The following is a 20766-nucleotide window of genomic DNA, read 5'->3' as shown; positions in this document are numbered from 1 at the left end:
TGGTCGGTGTCCGGTAGGTCACCGAAGCGTACGTCACGGTCCAGGATGACGTCGGGGTCAGAGGACCTGTCGTCCTCGTCGTCGGAGTACACCTCGTCGAGGACCGTGAAATCCTCCGTATGGGGATCCTGGTATGAGGGCAGGTCGTCTCGAGGATCCACCTCTTCCATTTCCTCGCCCCAGTTGTCGTTAATACGCTGTGGGGGATAGACATCACCGGCGGAGCTGCCGGCCATTCCGGCTCTAGCAGCACCGGCGGAGCTGTAGTAAGTGTCAGGACTGCGGGCCCTTCCGGCTCTGTCAGTCCAGGCGTTGGTGAAGGACGCGGCCGGCTGGCGACGTCTAGGCGCCGGTTGTGGTCTGGCCCGTGCGTCCTCGCAGGGCTCCTCCTCGTAACGGAGGGATGGGGCCCTCTTCATCGCTATCCTGGGCGCCTTCCTGGTCGGTGATTTAGACCCAATGGTCAAATCCCGTCCCGTGACCGTTGCCGTAGGGCGGGCCTTAGGCTTGGTCACAGTGGAGCCGGACTTGGCAGGGATCCTACCACTGGGAGTAGGAAGGGAGGGCCAAGGATCAACGGCAGGGCGGGACAGGGTAGCTCTGAGGTCAGGACCTCCATCGCTGTTAGGGCCCCGGACGGGGTTGTCAGCGATCCTTCTGAAGTGTGCGCCGACCCGTGAGAGGCGGCGGCCCTTGTCCTTAGTAGTGAGGACAAGGCAGCATGGACAGAAACCATGTGTCTCGAAGGCCTGACGAGCGTGCTCAAGGCCTAAACAGAACATGCACGAGGTGTGCGGGTCGTCTGACGCCAGGGTTCTGTTACAGGTACGACTGAAACAGATCCGCTCACGGTCCTCCTGGGTCTGGTCGTGCCGCGTAGTGTCACTGCCAGTAGCCATGTTGACTAGTGTCGTTTTTCAACTATCCACTGAGGTGTAAAGAGGCTAGAAAAAACCAACCAGGGTCTTCCGACACAAGGAGAGAGTTTCGTAGGCCAAGCGCAGTGTTCTCCAGAGGTCTGGAGAAAAAGTAGCTAGAATCCGCTAGATTCCGCTAGATTCCGCTAGAAGTAGCTAGAAGTCGCTAGCATATAGCCACAAAGTCGCTAGGTGTAGCCAGATGACGTTAGAAGTCACTATAAACAGCTACAGAAACACACACCAAGAGCCAGGGGCAGTCAACAGTAGCTAGAAGCAACAGGAGTAGCTGATAGCAGCTAGAGGAGGCTAGAAGTAGCCAGAGGGCAGCTAGATAGTAGCTAGCTAGTAGCTAGGGCCTTTCGGCACGGAGCAACGTGCGTCGCCGATCTAGCGCTAGGCCTTGCGGCCGTGTGGGAGCCTGTGATAGCCGTGGAAACGGGCTTCCGAGCCGACGGGGTCTTACGACACAACGTGGCGGGAAAGAACGTGGGTCAGCGCGGGCCGAGGGAGTCTGTGAAAACTGCGTTTTAGCTAGTAGGGTCCCTCAAGGTTTCCGACGATAGTGTAGAGAAAACAGGGGAGAAAACAAGCTAACTGGGGTTGCAAAGCGGAGGTTTATCAACTCACCGTTAGCAGAGCAGTGCAGATTGACTTCCGCGGGTCGCCGGGCTGAACTTCTTTCCGACGAGCGGCTGTGTCTTGTCTATCGTCGGCTGGCTCTTGTTCCACGGTCCAGGCAGGGCTTCGCGGCTAACGCGAGGTCTCCCGACACTGGTTAGGCTGAGCCACAGCTAAGCTAGCGTTTGTCAACAGCTAGGCTAAAGCTAAGCTAGTGTTAGCCAAGGCTAACGGGGCTATGTCCGAGAGGCTTCACAGCACTGACAGGAAAAAAGCCCCTTTTTTATTGTTTCTGAAACTTACTGCGTTTCGTTCTCGTGAGTGTAAGACCACCGGGTTTCCACCGCGAATTCCAGGGTACAAGTGAAGCACTCGTCCAGGGGGAATAAAAGTCTCAACGGAGTTATGGAAGTGGTAGTCTTAGAAAATCTGTGTCAGCGCAGAAAAAGGCAGGAATGACGTCTTTTCCGGCTGTGTGCTGCTTTATAGACTCTGGGCGGAGCTTGCAGCCACAGTCGTGACAGACAGCTGCACGACCCAATCAGTATTGTTTCGTGAGTATATGGATTTATTCTGTGTTGGCACCATGGAAATGGCGCCACCCTTAGGCGATTCTTGAGCGAGATGAGCTTAGATAAACAGTCAGTTAGCAGTGTCTGTCTGTCAAAATCCAGGTTACCCAGGGGTCCTTGAGGGGGTTAGTTCCAAGGGTGCATGTGTTTGGTCCGACGTACAGTCCGACAGGCACTAGTCCGACACCGTTCCCAAAACCCTAACGGCCTATTCATAGTCTGGATTTTCGGTGGTGAGGTGACCACCGGAGCTGTAATAACGTGGAGCGGTGGTGAGTAAAAACAGAGAGAAGGGCGGTGGTATGCTCTTCACCGCAGCTCTGTGACGTCATGTTGTAGTTCGGTGGTCACCTCACCACCGAAAAAATTATGAACTATGAATATTATTCCTATAAGAACAAGGGAAGAAGAACCCCCTCCTCTTCTTCAGGCAAAGGGAAGAGAGGGAGAGACATCAATAAAATTAAACTAATTATGTACATATTTACACATTCTGTACATGTAGTATCTATCCGGTGTGGTACAAAGTAGAAGGTGCGTGTGCATAATTTGCTATTGGTTAAGGTATGTGAGATATAAACAACGTTACCAATCAAGCGTCAAGGAATTTCATAACACCTTGAGAGATTCTGCAGCCTTCACTTCAACTGCCTAACATATAATTGTCCTGCCTGTAACCCCAAGTGCATGTTCACTTCCTGTCTCCTATCGCCTGTGCACTCATCTCCTCTCCTTATCCTCTGCTCTCTCCCGACCAGGTGTGGCGGAACCCAAACATTCTCAACGCTGAGCGGGGCTGGCTCCTTCTCACTGCCTGTCTCTCTGCCTTTCTGCCCTCTCAGAGGCTGGCCAAGTACCTGCTCAAGTAAGACTCATTTATGCACTGGCCACGTGCAGTTAGATCACCCGTCTATCATGAGCGCCTAGTATCCACCTACAAGGTGACTGGGTGATCACTTAAAATGGTAGCATGCAGCCACCTTAAGGGTCCATTTGGAACCCTCCGTCATACTCATAAGGGTCCCTGGACCATACTTTGAGTGAGATCCAGTGAGTTATAGTATCACAGGTGTCCACCTACTAGGGGTGTAACGATATAGTAACTGTATCGAAGTACAACGATAACAGCAAATATTGTTTTACTTTGAATCGTATCGTTTTGCAATGTAAATAATTGGTATCGAATCGTTTTGCAATGTAAATTATCAATACTACAGTAAGTACTACTGCATTGTATTTAGCAATTTTAAGAATAACAAATAAAAAGATGGGTCTGAAAAAGGCATCAATCACGTTTCACAACATAGCTGTCTGACTCCATGTTGTGTGCTTCTGCGTGTTCCGCGTGCAAATCATCGTATGGTCGGGTGGAAAATCCTCTTATCTCCATATTCTAACTTTTTGTGTTATTTCTTAAATCGACTCCCTACTCGATCATACTACAGCGTCACACAAAAGCATACAAAGTAGCACATCTAAAAGCTCTAAACATGCCGCGCTTACTTTGAATTTGAACCCTGAAAAGTAACAGTTTTTGACATAATTATGAGGTTTCCAGCACCCGACCAACAGTGACCATATGGTTTCTGTGTACATTTGCGTCTGCACGTGTGCACTTGCATGCAGATGTTAATTAATGTCCATGTATGCAAAATGCTCACACATCTACTCAGTGGTGGAAAAAGTGCTCAAATGTTGTACTTAAGTAAACGTATCAATACTGCAATATAGATGTACTCCGTTACAAGTAGAAGTCCCGTATTCAATATGTACTCAAGTAAAACTACAAAAGTATCGGCATCAAAATGTACTTACAGTACTAAAAGTAAACGTACTCACATTGCAGAATGTCCCATTTCACAAGATTGAAATGTGTACAAAATGTTTTGCAAATAGCCGTTCTACAAGCTCACAATGCGTCGCATTGTAGATCTGCTATTTTCAAATGGCCGAAATGTATGGCTGAAGTGGTTAATGTATGTTTTCTAATCAAATTTAAAATCTCCAAAGTAACTACATTTTTCAAATTAGTTAATTAATTTTAGCTCTGAAATGAGTAGAAGTTAAAATACTGGAGATTGCAATTACTCAAGTAAAGTACAAATACCTCAAAATTGCACTCGAGTACAGCACTTAAGTAAATGTACTCACGAATATATTTAACCAATATTTATTACAGAATGAGAAAACAAGTGTACATACAACAATATTTTATCTTGGCCGTTCGGCTCTGCTACATTTTTCTCCCTGCTCGGCACAATTAAACAACCATCATTAAACATTTAACATTAAGAGCATAGGCGGGCGATAGATATACAATAACAACCCAGTCTACTGTATTCATACTGTTCATTCATCCGTCTGCTTCATGGTTGTTTGGTTGTTCTCGCTGCAGGTTTGTGTCAGACTATGCTCCGGACGGCTACGAGTGTGTGTGTCAACACCGCCTCCTGCAGGCCCTGCAGCGCACCAGCGCCGGACCCGAGTACGTGCGCACCTACCCACCCTGCCTGCTGGAGTGGACCGCCAACCGCAAGAGAGCTTACACCGTGCTGCACATACACTGCTTCGATAGTGAGAACGCACGCACACACACACGCACGCACGCACGCACATATACACACTGTTTCGATAGTGAGAACACATGCACACACACACACACACACACACGCACACACACGCACACACACACGCACACACACACACACACACACACACACACACACACACACACACACACTACTTTGATAGTGAGAACCACACACGCACGTACTCACATACTCACTCACTCATTCGATTTTATCTGTTTAGTCTAGTGGAGTGGAGTGTTGGTGACAGGCTGACAGCTAGTGATAGCCTACTACTTTTGGATCCGCAAAACGCAGCCAAAAATCGCACCAATGTGCGACCACCTTTAGGCTCGTGATAGCTCGTGATAGCAAGCCTTCGGACCAGCTGTAAATCCAAGCAGTACGGCCTGAAAACCAAGATCCAGCCAAGATGTAACAGCAGTCAGTTTAGCAGTATGGCTCAGAATGCTGGCGAGTGTTTGAGAGCGACATGGAAAAAGATCAACTCAGTCCACAATGGGTGTCTCTGGAAGATATGTTGCATCTTTTTTTGGGCCAGAAAAGATCGCAATGTGTTGCCGGAAATTAAACACCACCGGATGGCTTGGACATGTCCTCCGAATGGACCAGGACAGCATTCATAAAGTTGATGCAAAAGAGGAAACAAGGGAGCGGCCAAAAACAACCTGGCGAAGAACTGTGACCTCAGAAGTGAAGATGGGACGAGGCACAGCGTGCTGCACAGGATAGGACCAGATGGAAGCAGATAGTCACACCCTTATGTTCCACATGGAACCAAGAGGATTAAGTAAAGTTAGCTGACCGTGTAGTCCTTCAAGTTCAACGACATAATCACAGCGTTCCCGGTTACATTTCAGTTGGAATAGGCTACTCAAAGTCTTATCTCGTCCACGAACCAATCTGTACAGAAACAAATAAGAAGGGGAAAAAATGCCACTAAAGGGGATCACTCAACAGTGCAAGAGCACTGTTGAGTGACACAACTTGGTTTCAGTGTTGTTTTTGGCAGCAAATTTCTATTTTAGTTTAGTCATAGTCTTTGGACTGAAACTTCATTTAGTCACATTTTAGTCACCTGGAATGTCTTAGTGTTAGTCTAGTTTTAGTCAACTAAATGTCATAAAATGTAGTCGACTAAATCTACAGTTGATTTAGTCGACTAAAATGTATTTTGGCGGGTCTTGATGCTGTCGTAATGTGTTTTTACACTTTTTACACTACATAAAGGCTTTAGTTGTACCACGCAACTCTTAGCTTAGAGTGTATTTTTGCAAGTTGTAGTAATAATCACCCAGCCAGGCTTTTGCCATAAACACCATTGCCATCAAATCAGTTTGTCAGTAAAGACACGGATGGCAAAGATGTAAAGAATAAATGGATTGAAACATGATTTGGCAGTAGACTGACACATTAATATCTCCATCTCTTCTTTAGTTATTGCACTCTTTGAATAACTCGGCATCGGTCTCATTTGTGCCGTAATATACGTTGTAGTTGCCAGGATTAGAAAAAAAAATAAACGGGCACAGCACATGAAGCCAGCTGTATTTAACTGTGTCTCATCTTTGACTGACACTCTCTCTCTCTCTCTCTCTGCCCATGTGTGTGTCTCTCTCTCTCTCTCTCTCTCTCTCTCTCTCTCTCTCTCTCTCTCTCTCTCTCTCTCTCTCCCCCTGCTGACCCCGTCTCACCTGTTTTCACCTGAGCCCTAGTGATTGATGCATCGCTACTATTCAGCCGCGCACCGAGGACTTATCTGTGTCTCTCTAATTTCCTCCTCTCATCCAACTAATCTGTCCTCTGGCCTGTTGGCCAAGTTCAGCTGAGGATTAGATAACATGGCAGATAGGATAGGAGGAGGATGCCCGGCTCATTCTGTGCGTGCGTGTGCGCATGCGTGTGTGCGTGTGCGCATGCGTGCATTCCAGGTGAAGAGAGTTGGGGTAAATGGAAAAAGTACAGTGCAACTCAGGTCTGGTTTACTAAGCATAATAGACTCTAAGACAGGTGGTTTAACTGAAGTGATATTGATGAATTCCAAGTGTTCTGCGGTCAACCCTGGACTGGCCCTGGGGGTTCCACCACGGCACCCACTTTGAGAAACCCTGGTCTACATAACATGCTATCTATGCATGTGATGGTGTACTGTACTGTAAGCTGTTGTTGGGAGGATCGGCGCACCTTGCCAGTGTTTCCAGTATATATACAACATCTGTGAGATTATCCTCGGCCCGCTGGTCACATGTTCAGAAACGCCTTCAGCATCACGGCGCAATTATTGCTCCATGCGTGTTCTCTCAATGAACACATGTTTCCAGTTTGGCATCATCTCATTATGAGAACCCTGTGTGTCTCTCTCTGTGTGTGTGTGTGTGTGTGTGTGTGTGTGTGTGTGTGTGTGTGTGTGTGTGTCTGTTCATCCATCTGTATTGAGTACCGAAGTACCTGACGTCACTCGTTCATCCCATGGGTCGCGGAAGTTTTTCTCTATTTGGGGAACAACTTCCGCGTTGGCAAGAGTAAAAGTTAAACATAATATATTTATATAATAAACATGACGTCACCGCTCACACAACACAGCATCTCTCTGTTTTTTCACTTCTTCACAGCGAAAACTGGACTATGAATAGGCCTAAAGCCCCATTCACATTGCAGAAGCTAGCTTCTGCTTTAGCTTTGTGGTCACATGTTATCTCTATGCAGAGCAGCTTTTGCGTTTTGAAGCTTGGAATGAACAGCTTTTTTTTTTTGCTTTCTTTTTTTCTCCCCAAAACTTAACTTTAAAGCAGCTTTGAAAATCTGGAGCTTTTAAAAGCTGCGTGTAGCCAATCAGAGCACAGCGTGGTTTGAGGAGGCGGAGTTGAGATAATTTCACAAAACCATTTGCCTCTCCGAAAGCTGTGCGGCCCGAATCTCCGAATTAAAAAATAAACTTTTTTAATATGGGCTGTATATGAAATATGAATGGATATTTGGCAAGACCATAGCAGATTTTATCGATTAGAAATGAAAGTTTATATGAGAAACAAGTTGTCGAAGCGGTGAAAACAGGTTGTGTTCCGTGTTCCCAGTGGATTGTCACGGTTTCTGGGTAGAAGTGATCCTGCATTCACGCAGAGTGCAGGGGGGAGATGAGCACTGAAGACTGGGGAGGATTGAGATCCGGTCCGTTCGGTTATTTACAAACAAGTTGACCAAGATTATATTATTTATTCACTGATAAATAGGTTATGATGTAACTAAATATATAATTATTTCTCCTATACAGTCGCTATTTTACATTTTAGACTTTCAAATGTGCATCTGCTAAAAAACTGCCTGTGTCTTGTCTCAAAGCCAGTCCAGGCAGCTTGAGTGACAGGTACCTTGTACACGCCCACTTTTCTAAAAAAAAGCTGCGTGGAAATGAGTTTTGCTTTTTTTTAATTTCCAGCTTTTTTTTATCTGAACGGGGCTTAGGAGTATAAAAAAAGTACAGATCCTCAGAATCTGTACTTCTACAGTACTCAGTTACAGTACTGTCCACCTCTGATGGAGAATAACATCGGATCATCTTAAAATCGTCTCATACTGTATAAGCATTGTCCAAAAATATACAAACTGTCTGGGCGACATTGTCGGGCAGGTGTCTCTGTATCGTTTACGATATATTTAATACAGTCTGTTTCAGGCGAAAATGTAACTAATTCGGCAGTGTTTTCTCGCAGTCAGTTGATTCATGATCAATATGAGTCAAACCCCTGGGATCATACATTTTGTTTATTTTTGACCGGGTGGCTGGCTGGTCATGAAAGGAACTCAAGGAATGATACCAGTGAATAACTGGTCCTCTGTCTGTCCTCCAGACGTGTCCTTCTTGTGTCCCCTCCATTCCTGGACCACGGGAGAAGACCTGGCCAAGGACATCCTCCAACACAGGTCTCATGCACTTTCACCCTAAAAATACACACGATGTACTGTACATGCCTACCGGCATGTACACTTAAGCCTCTCCAATTGATCCAGAATGCCGCAGCACGCTTGGTCTTCAACCAGCCAAAATTCTCACATGTCTCCCCCCTTCTACACTCCCTCCATTGGCTCCCGGTTGCTGCCCGCACAGAGTACAAAACACTGATGCTGGCATTCAAAGCAACCAAAGGTTTAAAAAATTATGCATCCATATTTTATACTTGAACAATTATTTTTTGCAAACATCAAACTAGCTAATAAAACATAACTTATTCACTAATAACTGTTTCGTGTGTGTGTGTGTGTGTGTGTGTGTGTGTGTGTGTGTGTGTGTGTGTGTGTGTGTGTGTGTGTGCGTGCGTGCGTGCGTGCGTGCGGGCGTGCCTGCCTGCCTGCCTGCCTGCCTGCGTGCGTGCGTGCGTGCGTGCGTGCGTGCAGAGGTGTGACAGAGGGCCGTCGCGGTTGGTCGGTGTGTCTGAAGGAACACGCCCAGTGGGTGGAGCTAGAGGGCTCAGACTACGTGATGGATCTCATGTCGGACCTGGAGCTTCCGGCTGACTTCCCCAAACGACCCAGCTACTTCATCATCAGTGCCCAGGAGCCGGCCCGGGTCCGACCCAACGCTAGCATGTAAGACCCTAACCCTGATCTCTAAAGCAGTGGCTTTTAGTCCAATAATTAAATGGCAGAGGTTGGTCTGCTTTTATTTTTCCTCTACTGATTCTGGCAGGACATTAGGTCTACTAGCCAGGATAGAAAATCTACCATAATCTGCTCACTGCAAATACCCTAATTTTGCCTTAATCCAAGATGCCACCATTGACAACCTATTATAAGGCAATATTTTCTAAATTTCATTATGCTTTAAGTAGCATGTGACGTGTCAAACTAGGGGGTTTTATGACTCTGAATTCATTCCAAGCATTCGTTTTGCACAAAAAACACTCCACAGTTTGGGGACATTTTGGGGACATTTGGGTATTGTGGCTATGGCCAAATTTAGTCCAAGGAGTGTTTTTCATGCAAAACTAAGGTTTGGAATGGATTCAGAATCATGAAAACCCCCTAGTTTGACACGTCACATGCTACTTAAAGCATAATGAAGTTTAGAAAATATTGCCTTATAATAGGTTGTCAATGGTGGCATCTTGAATTAAGGCAAATTTAGGGTATTTGCAGTGAGCAGATTAGGGTAGATTTGTTATCCTGGCTAGTAGACCTAATGTCCTGTCAGAATCAGTTGAGAAACAAAATAAAGCTATTTAGAACAACCTAAGAGGATTTCTTTTTCTTTAATTACAGGACTATTTCTTTCAACCCTTTTCTTATCAAGGCCCATTATTTATTCTGCATTTGAGCCACGGACCATCACCATTTGATGATGACATTTAGCCTCTCAGACCCAAAACTAAAGAATATTTTGTTGTAAGATTTTGTCCACAATTTCATGCTGTATTGATGTTTAATAGGAGAGACAACAGGCAAACGTCAATCAAAATAAACATTCTAAATGTGTAGACTTCGTGTAAATTAAGTAATGCAGATTTTTAACAATAATTTAACTCCTGAGAGCGTAAAATGAAACCAAATGGACCCAGCTCTCAAGAGTTAAAGATCTATAAGGGTCCATTTGGTTACCAACCGGGGACCACCTGGAACCCCCTCAAGGCCTACTGGTGGTCCCCGGACCACTGGTCCACTTCTCTTATGAACAGATTCCGAGCTACGCTGCTGAATCTGTCAGCAGGGGCATTCAGAACGTCTATACATTAGTGGGGTTGAAAACATAGGTGCCACACCCCCAGAGGAAAACAAGGCGCTGCTTTATTTTTTCCTTGTGTGTGATTGTGCCATTGTTGTGTCTTATAGAAGCCTGTTGGGTAGTGGGTTCGATGAGGATGGCCCCGACACTGCTATGCCCAATGGATACGATGCATACACTCAAGGTACTGTACGCACGCACGCACGAACGCACGCATGCACGCACGCACGCACGCACGAACGCACGAACGCACGCACACACACACACACACACATACACACACACACACACACACACACACACACACACACACACACACTACAGAGTTCAAGTTCAATTGCATGCATTTTCTTTCTCTCTTTGCAGACTTTGAGCCACAGCGGGGAATGGACCGTTATCTCGATAGCCTATTTGACCCTGCGCTCTCTGACGGAACCGGAGTAAGTTGCAAGCACACACACACACACACACACACACACACACACACACACACTTCAACACACACACGCGCACGCATGGGCACCTACAGAATGTTTTGGCTCCCAAACTAATGGAACGAACTCTCCACTGCAATCAGAACTGCAGGCTCACTGCAGGCTCACTCGCAATCTTCCCCCATAGTCTGATTCCTCTTCAGATTCCGCCTTAGCCCGCAGCCTCGACGACCTTACAGGCTCATGCAAAGGCTAAAATATGTAGATTTAGATAGCATGCTATGTAGACAGATGCCAGGTCATTATTGATATGGCATTCTATGGCATTCTATAGTGTTTATAGTTTAAATGTGCGGATATTCTGCTGATAGACGGATGATATAGCTTCTTATAGTTTTACTTATGATCCTAGATGACTATTTCTATGCATTTGATGTATTACCTTGTGTTGTTCTCACTTATTGTAAGTCTCTCTGGATAAAGAGTGTCTGCTAAATGCCTAAATTGTTACCTATAGATGAAAGCAGATTAATGAGTGCCAGTATTGATAGAATTGCAACTCTTGTCGTGACAAATCATGACAACACACACAATATTTTGGACCAAACAAATCATTACAAAGAAGATAAACAACAACAAAAGTGTTATAAACTGCCTCTTTTTTTTTGGCCCGAATTTTTTTGTTTGTTGTCATGATTTGTCACGAGAAAAGTTGGCTTTGTCCGCGGCGTAAACGTCTTTAAATAAATACTTTCTGAAAAGTCTATGAGGAAAATGAACGGGGATATCTTTTCCGGGTCTCTCGAGGGGGCGGGACTGCGACGCTCTATTAACATTGATTAATGAAACAGTAATAGGCCTATAGTAACAGCCCTTCTTAGATGAATTTTCAGGTTTTGTCATATTTCACATTCAGCCAGCTGTCAGATAACATTAATAACCAATAACCCAAAAATAAATGGAAGAACTGTCTAAAGTCAGTATCCAATTAAGAGAGAGAAACTTTTTTATGAGTTGAGCCTTAATGCAATTGCGAGATTCAGCGCACTGGATCATTTGACAGATTAAAGCACAAGACCATGAAACGTCATATATGGTCTCTGTTGGGTGGAAACCTCATTGGCCTATGTCCAAAACTGTTACTTTTCAGGGTTCAATTTCAAATCTAGCAAAAGATCTACAAGCTCAAAGCTCAGATCTAGAAGCTCAAAACATGCCATCTTTTGAGCTTGTGGATCCGACACAGTGTTGGGTATATTGCTTTATATTTGGAATATATTTCTTATTACTTATTACCTTAATTTGTCAAGTAATATATTGTATTACATATTACTGTCTGAGCAAGAATAATATATTAATATTACTATTACATACAGTATAACTTTTTTTGCTCAAATCGAATAATTAAATATTTAGTATAATTATAAATTATACATTGCGTAGACCAGTGGCGTATCTACGATAAGGCGAGGCCAAACGGCCGCCTAGCCAAATCCATTTGAGAAAAAAAGAGGACAAACACCAGACCTGAGAACTATTAGTGGGGAGCGGAAATACGTAATTCTTTAACTTCTGCAGACTGCAGTTGTCACATAATGTCTTTATGAAAAAACACAAAAAGTTAGAATATGGACATAAGATATTTCTGCCTGACAGCAATAACATAATAAATCTCAATATCACACATAATGTCAGATGTGGAGCTATAGAGATTAGAAACCATATTATGGTGCGATTTGGTACTGTCAATTTCAAGAAGGTCAATTTATGATGAACACTTAAATAACTTCTATACTATTGAAGAAGGATGTGACTGATAAATGCATTTGAAATCAACTCAGTGGCCTTGTGGTTAGAGTGTCCGCCCTGAACCTGGGAGGTCGGGGTTCGATCCCCGGCCGGGTCATACCAAAGACTGTAAAAATGGGACCCAATGCCTCCCTGCTTGACATTCAGCATCAAAGGGTTGGATTGGGGGTCAAATCTACTAATCAAATTATTCCCGAGCGCGGCGCACGCTGCAGCTCACCGCTCCTTGGCTGCGGCTCACCGCTCCAAGAGATGGGTCAAATTTAGAATAACATGGAATAACGTGGAATAACGTGTTCCTTCCACGCGCTACGTCGAACCAGGGAAACTCCCCCCTGTCAGGTGTAAAGGAGCAACTTGGACACTCAGGCATGAAGGAAGCATGAGTTCAAGTCCGTTGCTCTCCCCAGGTTGGCGGAGGGTGTGTAGAGCCCAGGATCACATTAGATAATTGACACAGGGGTGAAAAATGGGTTACAAAATCGTGGGATAAAAATTTAATAAAAAAAAAAAAGAGATGGGTCAAATGCGGAGAACAAATTTCACTGCGATAACGTGTGTGACAAATCATATGACTTTGACTTTGACTTCGCGTGTCTAGAAACATCCAACTTCCCTGCATAAAGTTTTCTCTTAGATCACTGGTTCTCAATGTGGGGTCTGGGGGTCATTCAGTGGATTCTCTCAAGTAAAGTACAAATGCCTCAAAATTGTACTTAAGTGCAGTGCTTAAGTAAATGTACTTAGTTACTTTCCACCACTGCACCCTCGGTCCTTTCCTCGGTCGGGTCGGGGGACAGTGACACAGTGAGCGCTCTGAGCCGTGCTCAGATCGGATGTGGCTGAACAGGCACTAGCATGTATCAGACAACCCAGCAGCAGCAACCAGATTGCGTTACCCAGTTACCGTAACATGTCGTCACAGCCACTCGATCTCCGGGGTGATTTCCCCCCGCGCCCAGCCCGGGGGCGACACCAGGGATCCTCTTACGCTGTGGATGGAACTGACACTGCTGGCCAAATGAAGCGCTTCACTATTTAATGAGACAACATGGCTATGCACGCGCACGCTGGGGGAAAACAAATCCCTGATTCACACTGCGTCGCATGACGACGCGATGACAATAGCACTGTTGCCACCAGGTCTATGAAAACATGCCCAATAGAAGCGACTCTTATTATAGAGGGTATGCATATGCACGTGACATCATCATCAAACCAGGAAGTTATGTGGGAACGCCTACTGAGTAGCAAAAAACTACTTTCTGGACTTGACAGCCCATATATCCACACAGAAAAGTCCTATTCGATTGCATTAAATGACTTTAAACAACATTAAATTCACTCGATTTGCCACTCGATCTGCCATTCACTTTATGCATGCGCATACCCTCTATAGGCCACATGCGCACTTAAAACCTATATCCAGTATTTAAAAATAGCCGATGAGACGCGTTGTGAGCTTGTGGATCTGCTATCTTCAAACAACTCTTGGGGAGAAATGTTTCAAATTTAAAATGTTTTGGAAACATTAACAACACAAATCTGTGGACAAAGTCGTGTTAATTTGGGGGTCCTTGATTTGAATATGTTTGAGAACCACTGGTTTAAACAACATTATAGGAAACAAGCCCCAAATAAGCAACTTCACACTTTAGAAGCGTGACAAAAGACAAGCTCAAAGTCGTTTGGAGCTTGCCCGGCAGGCCGCATATATTAGGCTCCGTGGACACCCACACGGGGTGGAGGACTGCGTGTCTGTGTGCGTGTCACACACACACACACATGCACGCACGCACACACGCACGCACGCACGCACATCATAAAGCTCACATGCAGTGATTCATGTCTTTGATTTTGCATCCATGTTGTGATGCCATATGTACAAGCTCTGAGTTTTGCTCAGAAGCTGTCAGAACCTTAACATCTGGGACACCGCTCCACATGTCCCAAATCCTCCTCCCTCCTGGCTTTTACATCATCATTACATCACCTAATCAAAGCAACATGAGTTAGACTTTAATATATTAGCGCCCCTCACTTCACACAGGTGTGATTTTTAAATATATAGTGTTTACGGTTTAGACAGTTCTTGGTTTGGAAAGGAAGTCCCACACAGTGTCTTCACTTATAGCAGTAGTTTATTAGATGACTGGAGAGGGAGTGACAACATTTCGCTCTGTTTCGACCTTCATCAGGTATCTGAGCAACAGGTAATGGCAAAGATTGTTAATTTATAAAGATGGGCGAACTTCATTGGAGCCACTAGAGGTTGACATGGTACACAAAGCCTACAAATAGTCTCCTAAATAAAGTAGGCGTGGTTTGCTTCTCCCCTGACCTCCCCACCACCATCCCCCTCCCCTCTCCCAGGCTGACAACACTGACAAACGTCATGTGGATGAACATTGAGAGACAGTTATGGAAAATTATATTATTATTAAGCATTGGAACACATGTTTTATTTCACTTTTAATGTGTCCATTCATTTCATGTTATAATATTCACATATTCTCATCTTAAATATGGGGCCAGAGCCCCCTATGTGTCGTCCATCAAATTGCACTCTTCCGGACTCTTAGTATGAATATATTGGAAATATGGTGTGCCTTGTGATGAATGGGTCCATTATTTAGTTAACTTAGAGTTAAGGAATGGATCATAAGCTGTGTTCACGTTCACTCTCCCAAATGAATAGACTCCAACATTCTTCCTGTCTCCTGCGTGAGGTGGGCGGTAAAGTTGGCCTCTCTTGCTATTGGCCTCTTGGGTAATGGTTATATAGAGGAACTCAGAGAGGACCAATCAGACACACACGCCAGTCTGACACTGGTGGTACAGCTGGTAAAGGTGGACATTTTCAATTCCCTAGTAAATAAATGACAAAAGAAAACTACGGCACAAAATTAATTTTTTAGCAGTCAATGAAATAGATATTAGAATATACATTGAAAAATGTTAATTATAAATAAATGTAAAAGGTAATAGATGCTGGAGCCCAGCAGAGAAAACAGGGTCTAACTAAAAATACAAAAAGCTCATCAAAAGTGGTCTATATAAAACCGAAGGCTGTTGAGTGAGAATAAATTAACGACAGCTCGATTCCCAATGGTAATTATCCATGTGGTATACCTGTGCCCAATCCCACAACACCAACAAGTCTTTTATCATCCGTCCACTCAACAGTCCTTGTATATTGACCGCTTTTGATGTCATTTTTTTATTTTTAGGTCAGACCCTTATACCTGTTTGGTCTAGGCCTATATATACACAACTCTTTGGTGTTATTATGTGCAGATAGTGTTTTCTCTACACCTATTACCTTTTAGATTTACCTTTTGTTTATGCATTCATCAATGTATATTGTAATCTATTTCATCGACACTAAACATTTTTTAGTTTTTTGTTTACTAATGATTAAAAAAATACCACCTTTACCACCTGTGTGGGCTGTCCTCTCTCCATGGTAACAGAGTGGCGTGTGTGTCTGATTGGTCCTCCTCGCCTCTCTGAGTTCCTCCATAGAACCGTTACCTGTTGCTTTTGTAACCAGATACCTGATGAAGGTCGTAATATAGAGCGAAATGTTGTAGGTAACTCCGTCTCCAGTCGTCTAATAAACTACTGCTATGAGTGAAGACAGGCTGTAGGAAGTTCCTTTCTTCTTCTCATTGTTCGCACTGGTTGCCTGCTCCGACGCACCTGTCCCTGCTGTTGTGCAAATTAAAGGACTCTTCTCCACAAAGGTTATTGGTTTACCAATGATCCTAGGTTACAGTCTCTATGCATGTGTTGTATTTCCTTGTGTTTACTTGTACCTTGCTTACTGTTACTCTAAATGCTTAAGATTTCTGTCTGTTTTGTGTCTGTCTGTCTTTCCCTGTCTGTCTGTCTGTCTGTCTGTCTGTCTGTCTGTCTGTCTGTCTGTCTGTCTGTCTGTCTGTCTGTCTGTCTGTCTGTCTGTCTGTCTGTCTGTCTGTCTGTCTGTCTGTCTGTCTGTCTGTCTCCAGGACGTGGACCCTGCCTCTGAGTTGACCAGCAGGCTGCGGGGGGGAGGTGGCGTGGGAAGAGGCTCGGGTGACGGACAGCCGGGGGGACAGAGCCTGTACTCCCCCCCACCCCAACCTGGAGGTCAGTCTGAATAACGAGCACTATCTCTGGGTTTACATTCAAGTGTAATATGAAGCCAATTCTCTGAAAGTTGGCCGGAGAAAATGCACTCATGCATGTTTTTCCATTAACTATACCCTCATGCGATATTAGCAGGTAATTTGTGAGATAAACATTAGCTCTAGTCAGGGGATGCATATACTTAGTTTAGACTACCCGTAATTTCCGGACTATAAGCCGCACCTGAATATAAGCCGCACCAGCCAAATTTAGGGAAAATCCCATATACAAGCCGCACCGGACTATAAGCCGCACCGGACTATAAGCCGCAGCTACGTTAGCTCAGAGCCTGAGATGGCTCTGCGTTAGCTGTAAAAATCCATAGATTAGCCACACCGTTGTATAAGCCGCAGGGTTCAAATCATGGGTAAAAAGCCGCGGCTTATAGTCCGGAAATTACGGTAGTCATTGGTTAGTTAGACATGGGTTAAGGGTAGGTTTAGGTGCGCTGCCCCGTGGGAGGTTAGGTTTAGGGTGAGGGTTTGAGATAGGTTGTAGTTGTCGGACTAATGACTGGTCTAACCAATGACATGGGGAATGGCGCATATTATTATACATTCATTATCATTTTTATCCAAATATATATTTTTGGAATGCCTTGTTGCCCATTGTGATGCACGCCCAGTACCACCCCACATATCAGGGAACACTGTCAAAGAGCAGGCCCACTGTATTTAACTTGAGTCATGCAAATGGACCGCCTTGTTGATCAGTCTGCAATCAGCAGACTGACAGCTGATTACAGCTGAGGCGTGTATGGCCTCATACACACGTATCAAACGCATGTTCTGTGTTCTGTCTGTGTTTGATGGCCGCCTCAATGCTTTTCCAATTGCAGTCACATGGTTTGACCAAACATTTGTGTTTGATGGGGGGAGGGGAGCAGCAATCCCATTGGAAAATCATTGAGGCGGCCATCAAACACAGACAGAACACAGAACATGCGTTCTGTACGCGTGTACGAGGCCTATGACTCCCGTGCCCTGCATGAACTAACGACATCCTTCATTTGTGTTAACTGTTCCAGCTGTGAGAGTCTTGCCTGTGGGCGGGGTGATGTCGCCGCCTATGCCGGGAGAGCTGATGTCACCACCTGCGTCGTGCGTCACTTCGCCACCTGCGTCACGGGTGACGTCGCCACCTCCGGGAGGAGTGAGGGTGATGTCACCACCGCCTGCGGGAGGAGTGAGGGTGATGTCACCACCGCCTGCGGGAGGAGTGAGGGTGATGTCACCACCGCCTGCGGGAGGCGTGCCAACTGGTGTGTAACATAACAAGCAGGGCCGGATTCCCCAACGGTTTCCTATAAGAAGAATACTGTTTATTGCAATTCTTCTCCAACAAAAAAGTGTGAATTTCCTAAATATCTTATAATGGAACAGTGGTTAATTTGTGCATTTTATTTTGAAGTTTCAGCCTCAAACCTCCAGGCTATGGGACGTAGTCTGTCTCATGCACGGACACATGCACGCAGCCACGCACATGCAGAGTGTTTGTTTACAAAGTGACAGAGAGACGGGGAACAAAGCCAGGGGCTTATAGATCTAACCAATCACAACCTATATACATATTTTAGCGTGATGATTACGTTTTAAAACAAGTAATAAACTGTCTGGATGTCATCTTGAATGAGACTAAAAACGTAGTTCTGTAGTAGTTCTGTAATCAAAACCACCTGTGTTTGGACGACGTGCAGCAATGGGAATCAAACGGATGAGCTTCATTTTTATTGGCTTTTATTGATGTGAGCCTCTACACGTCATCACGCAGCACGTTTTCATTTAAAGGAAGTACCTAATTCAAATTATTTTGGCATCCATTATTAGGTATGCCCATATGATGACCACGGATATGGTCTAAAAGTGTGAAAATCTTATTTTTCATTTCACTGGGTCTTTAAGAAAGAGGACCAGAGGGTGTGTGCAAATTCCAGAGGCATCACATTGCTCAGTCTTGTTCTATTTCGTCCCTGCTGACCGCCAGAGGCGGTGCTTTAAGCACTGAATACGTCCCTTCGCGCATGCGCAGTCGAGTATTTTATACCAACAATGTCGGTTGACCCCGTGATGACCCGGAGTCGTCTATAACTTCCGGCAGTCATCCGGGGCTCAGCCCCTAATTTCTTCTCGCTTGCGCAAGTTGTACATAGCACAGAGTTCTACAGCAGAATTAAACTGCACGATAACAGAACTATTGCTTTGCTACTACTAAGTCGCCGGTAGTCCCGCGACCATTGTTGGTCGGAGCTGTGACGCGTGCGTTCGCCCTCCAGGGACTGCGACTTAATACTACTATTATTGTATCGTTTTCGAGTGGAGCTGGGCTTCACATCGTCTTCTTTCCCCGTGGGAACAAGGTAAGCAGACAACCCCTGTTCGCATAGGCTGCGTGCACGCTGCTTCCCTGCAACACACACGGTTGCGTGCTACAAACGGCGACCTGAGCGTCCCGTTTTAGCACCCGTCAAAGTTGAACGGATAGCTCGTTCTCTTTGACAGCTTACGCTGTCTTGTTTTCCCACGAAGGCTGCGCCGCAGTGCTGGTGACGGCAAGCGTTAGCACTACCCGCTCCCAGCACGTGAGTCGACGCTAGTATTATTTGTTTACTACTTACCTATACTACTTATACTTATACTACTTATACTTATAAGTGTACTTATCTACTGCTATATTACTCTGCCTCTCTGAGCGAGTCTTTGCTGGCACTGGCCAGCTATATAGCACCGCCGCGTGCTACAAACGGCGACCTGAGCGTCCCGTTTAGCACCCGTCAAAGTTGAACGGATAGCTCGTTCTCTTTGACAGCTTACGCTGTCTTGTTTTCCCACGAAGGCTGCGCCGCAGTGCTGGTGACGGCAAGCGTTAGCGCTACCCGCTCCCAGCACGTGAGTCGACGCTATTATTATTTGCTTACTACTTATACTTATACTACTTATACTTATACTTATACTACTTATAAGTGTACTTATTTACTGCTATATTACTCTGCCTCTCTGAATGAGTCTTTGCTGGCACTGGCCAGCTATATAGCACCACCGCGAGGTTACGTCAGTAACCCCGGTTATATGAATTGGCTTGACTGATTTAGTCACTTGTTCTCAAATAGTGTACTTTAATTTCGGCACAGAGCCATTGCCACTTTATAGGTTGGTTTTTCTGAAATTATATATATATAACTATATCATTATATATATATCATATATACTGGTCTCTGCTAGAGCACCCCTTACCTGGCATAGGCGGCGTGCGCGCCCCCTCCCTCCAGCTAAGCGGCCTTTAGCAGCTACAGTAGCCTCTACTGGCACAGGCAGCGTCCGCGCTCCCTTCCTACCAGTTTACGGCTCCACCCCTAGCGACCACTAGTGTCCGCGCTCTGGGCTACATCTGCGGGTTTCCAATGGACGAACCCCGCCACCACCTGTGCACCTCCTGCCAGGCTCCTCTGCGGCCAGAGGATGGGCATGACCTCTGCCCTGGGTGCCTTGGCCCCCAACATCTGAGGGAGGCACTCGGTGACAACCCATGTGTCACGTGGACGCAGGAGCGTCCAATCTCTCTCGCCGGTAATGAAGGCTAACAAAACCCTCCCCGGACAGAAGGTACGTTATCGTTTAAAGCGGCGCTATCCCCGCTAAACAGACGTTCATATGATATCATATACTTATCATGGCATAACCTCCTGTGTGTGGGTAAAGGCTGCGTTCGCGCCGCCTCCCTGCTCTGCATACGAGGTCTGTTCGACTGTGAACGCTAGCGCTTATTATAAGCGACTATAAGACTTGCCGAAGGATAAGAACACTGTCATATTACCTTCGTTTGTTAAACACGCTACTTTTTAAGCTTTGTTTAGCCCCTGCTGGTGATGGCAAGAGCCTTGCTGGCCAAAGCCATATACCGATATTGGCAGCATTCAAGCTTAACTGCTTTTGCGAATAGCTG

At 45.4% G+C, this 20766-nt stretch overlaps 1 protein-coding gene across 1 annotated transcript in view; it reads left to right on the top strand.

The window, feature by feature from the left end:
• Positions 1 to 20766, top strand: part of myo15ab (myosin XVAb) — a gene marked incomplete at both ends in the record, with an annotated part of 142713 nt that overhangs the window by 68500 nt on the left and 53447 nt on the right. The window contains 8 exons of the mRNA XM_083764426.1: positions 2869 to 2975; positions 4506 to 4684; positions 8547 to 8619; positions 9091 to 9282; positions 10522 to 10598; positions 10781 to 10854; positions 16668 to 16788; positions 17855 to 18051. Of these exons, the coding sequence (XP_083620552.1) occupies positions 2869 to 2975; positions 4506 to 4684; positions 8547 to 8619; positions 9091 to 9282; positions 10522 to 10598; positions 10781 to 10854; positions 16668 to 16788; positions 17855 to 18051 (1020 nt within the window). The remainder of the gene's footprint in view (positions 1 to 2868; positions 2976 to 4505; positions 4685 to 8546; positions 8620 to 9090; positions 9283 to 10521; positions 10599 to 10780; positions 10855 to 16667; positions 16789 to 17854; positions 18052 to 20766) is intronic.

Source organism: Protomyctophum parallelum (assembly GCF_964188405.1).
Source record: "Protomyctophum parallelum genome assembly, chromosome: 5".
In the NCBI taxonomy this organism is placed as follows: Eukaryota; Metazoa; Chordata; class Actinopteri; order Myctophiformes; family Myctophidae; genus Protomyctophum; species Protomyctophum parallelum.
The sequence above is the reverse complement of the archived record's forward strand: the minus strand, read 5'-3'. Positions and strand labels throughout refer to the sequence as shown.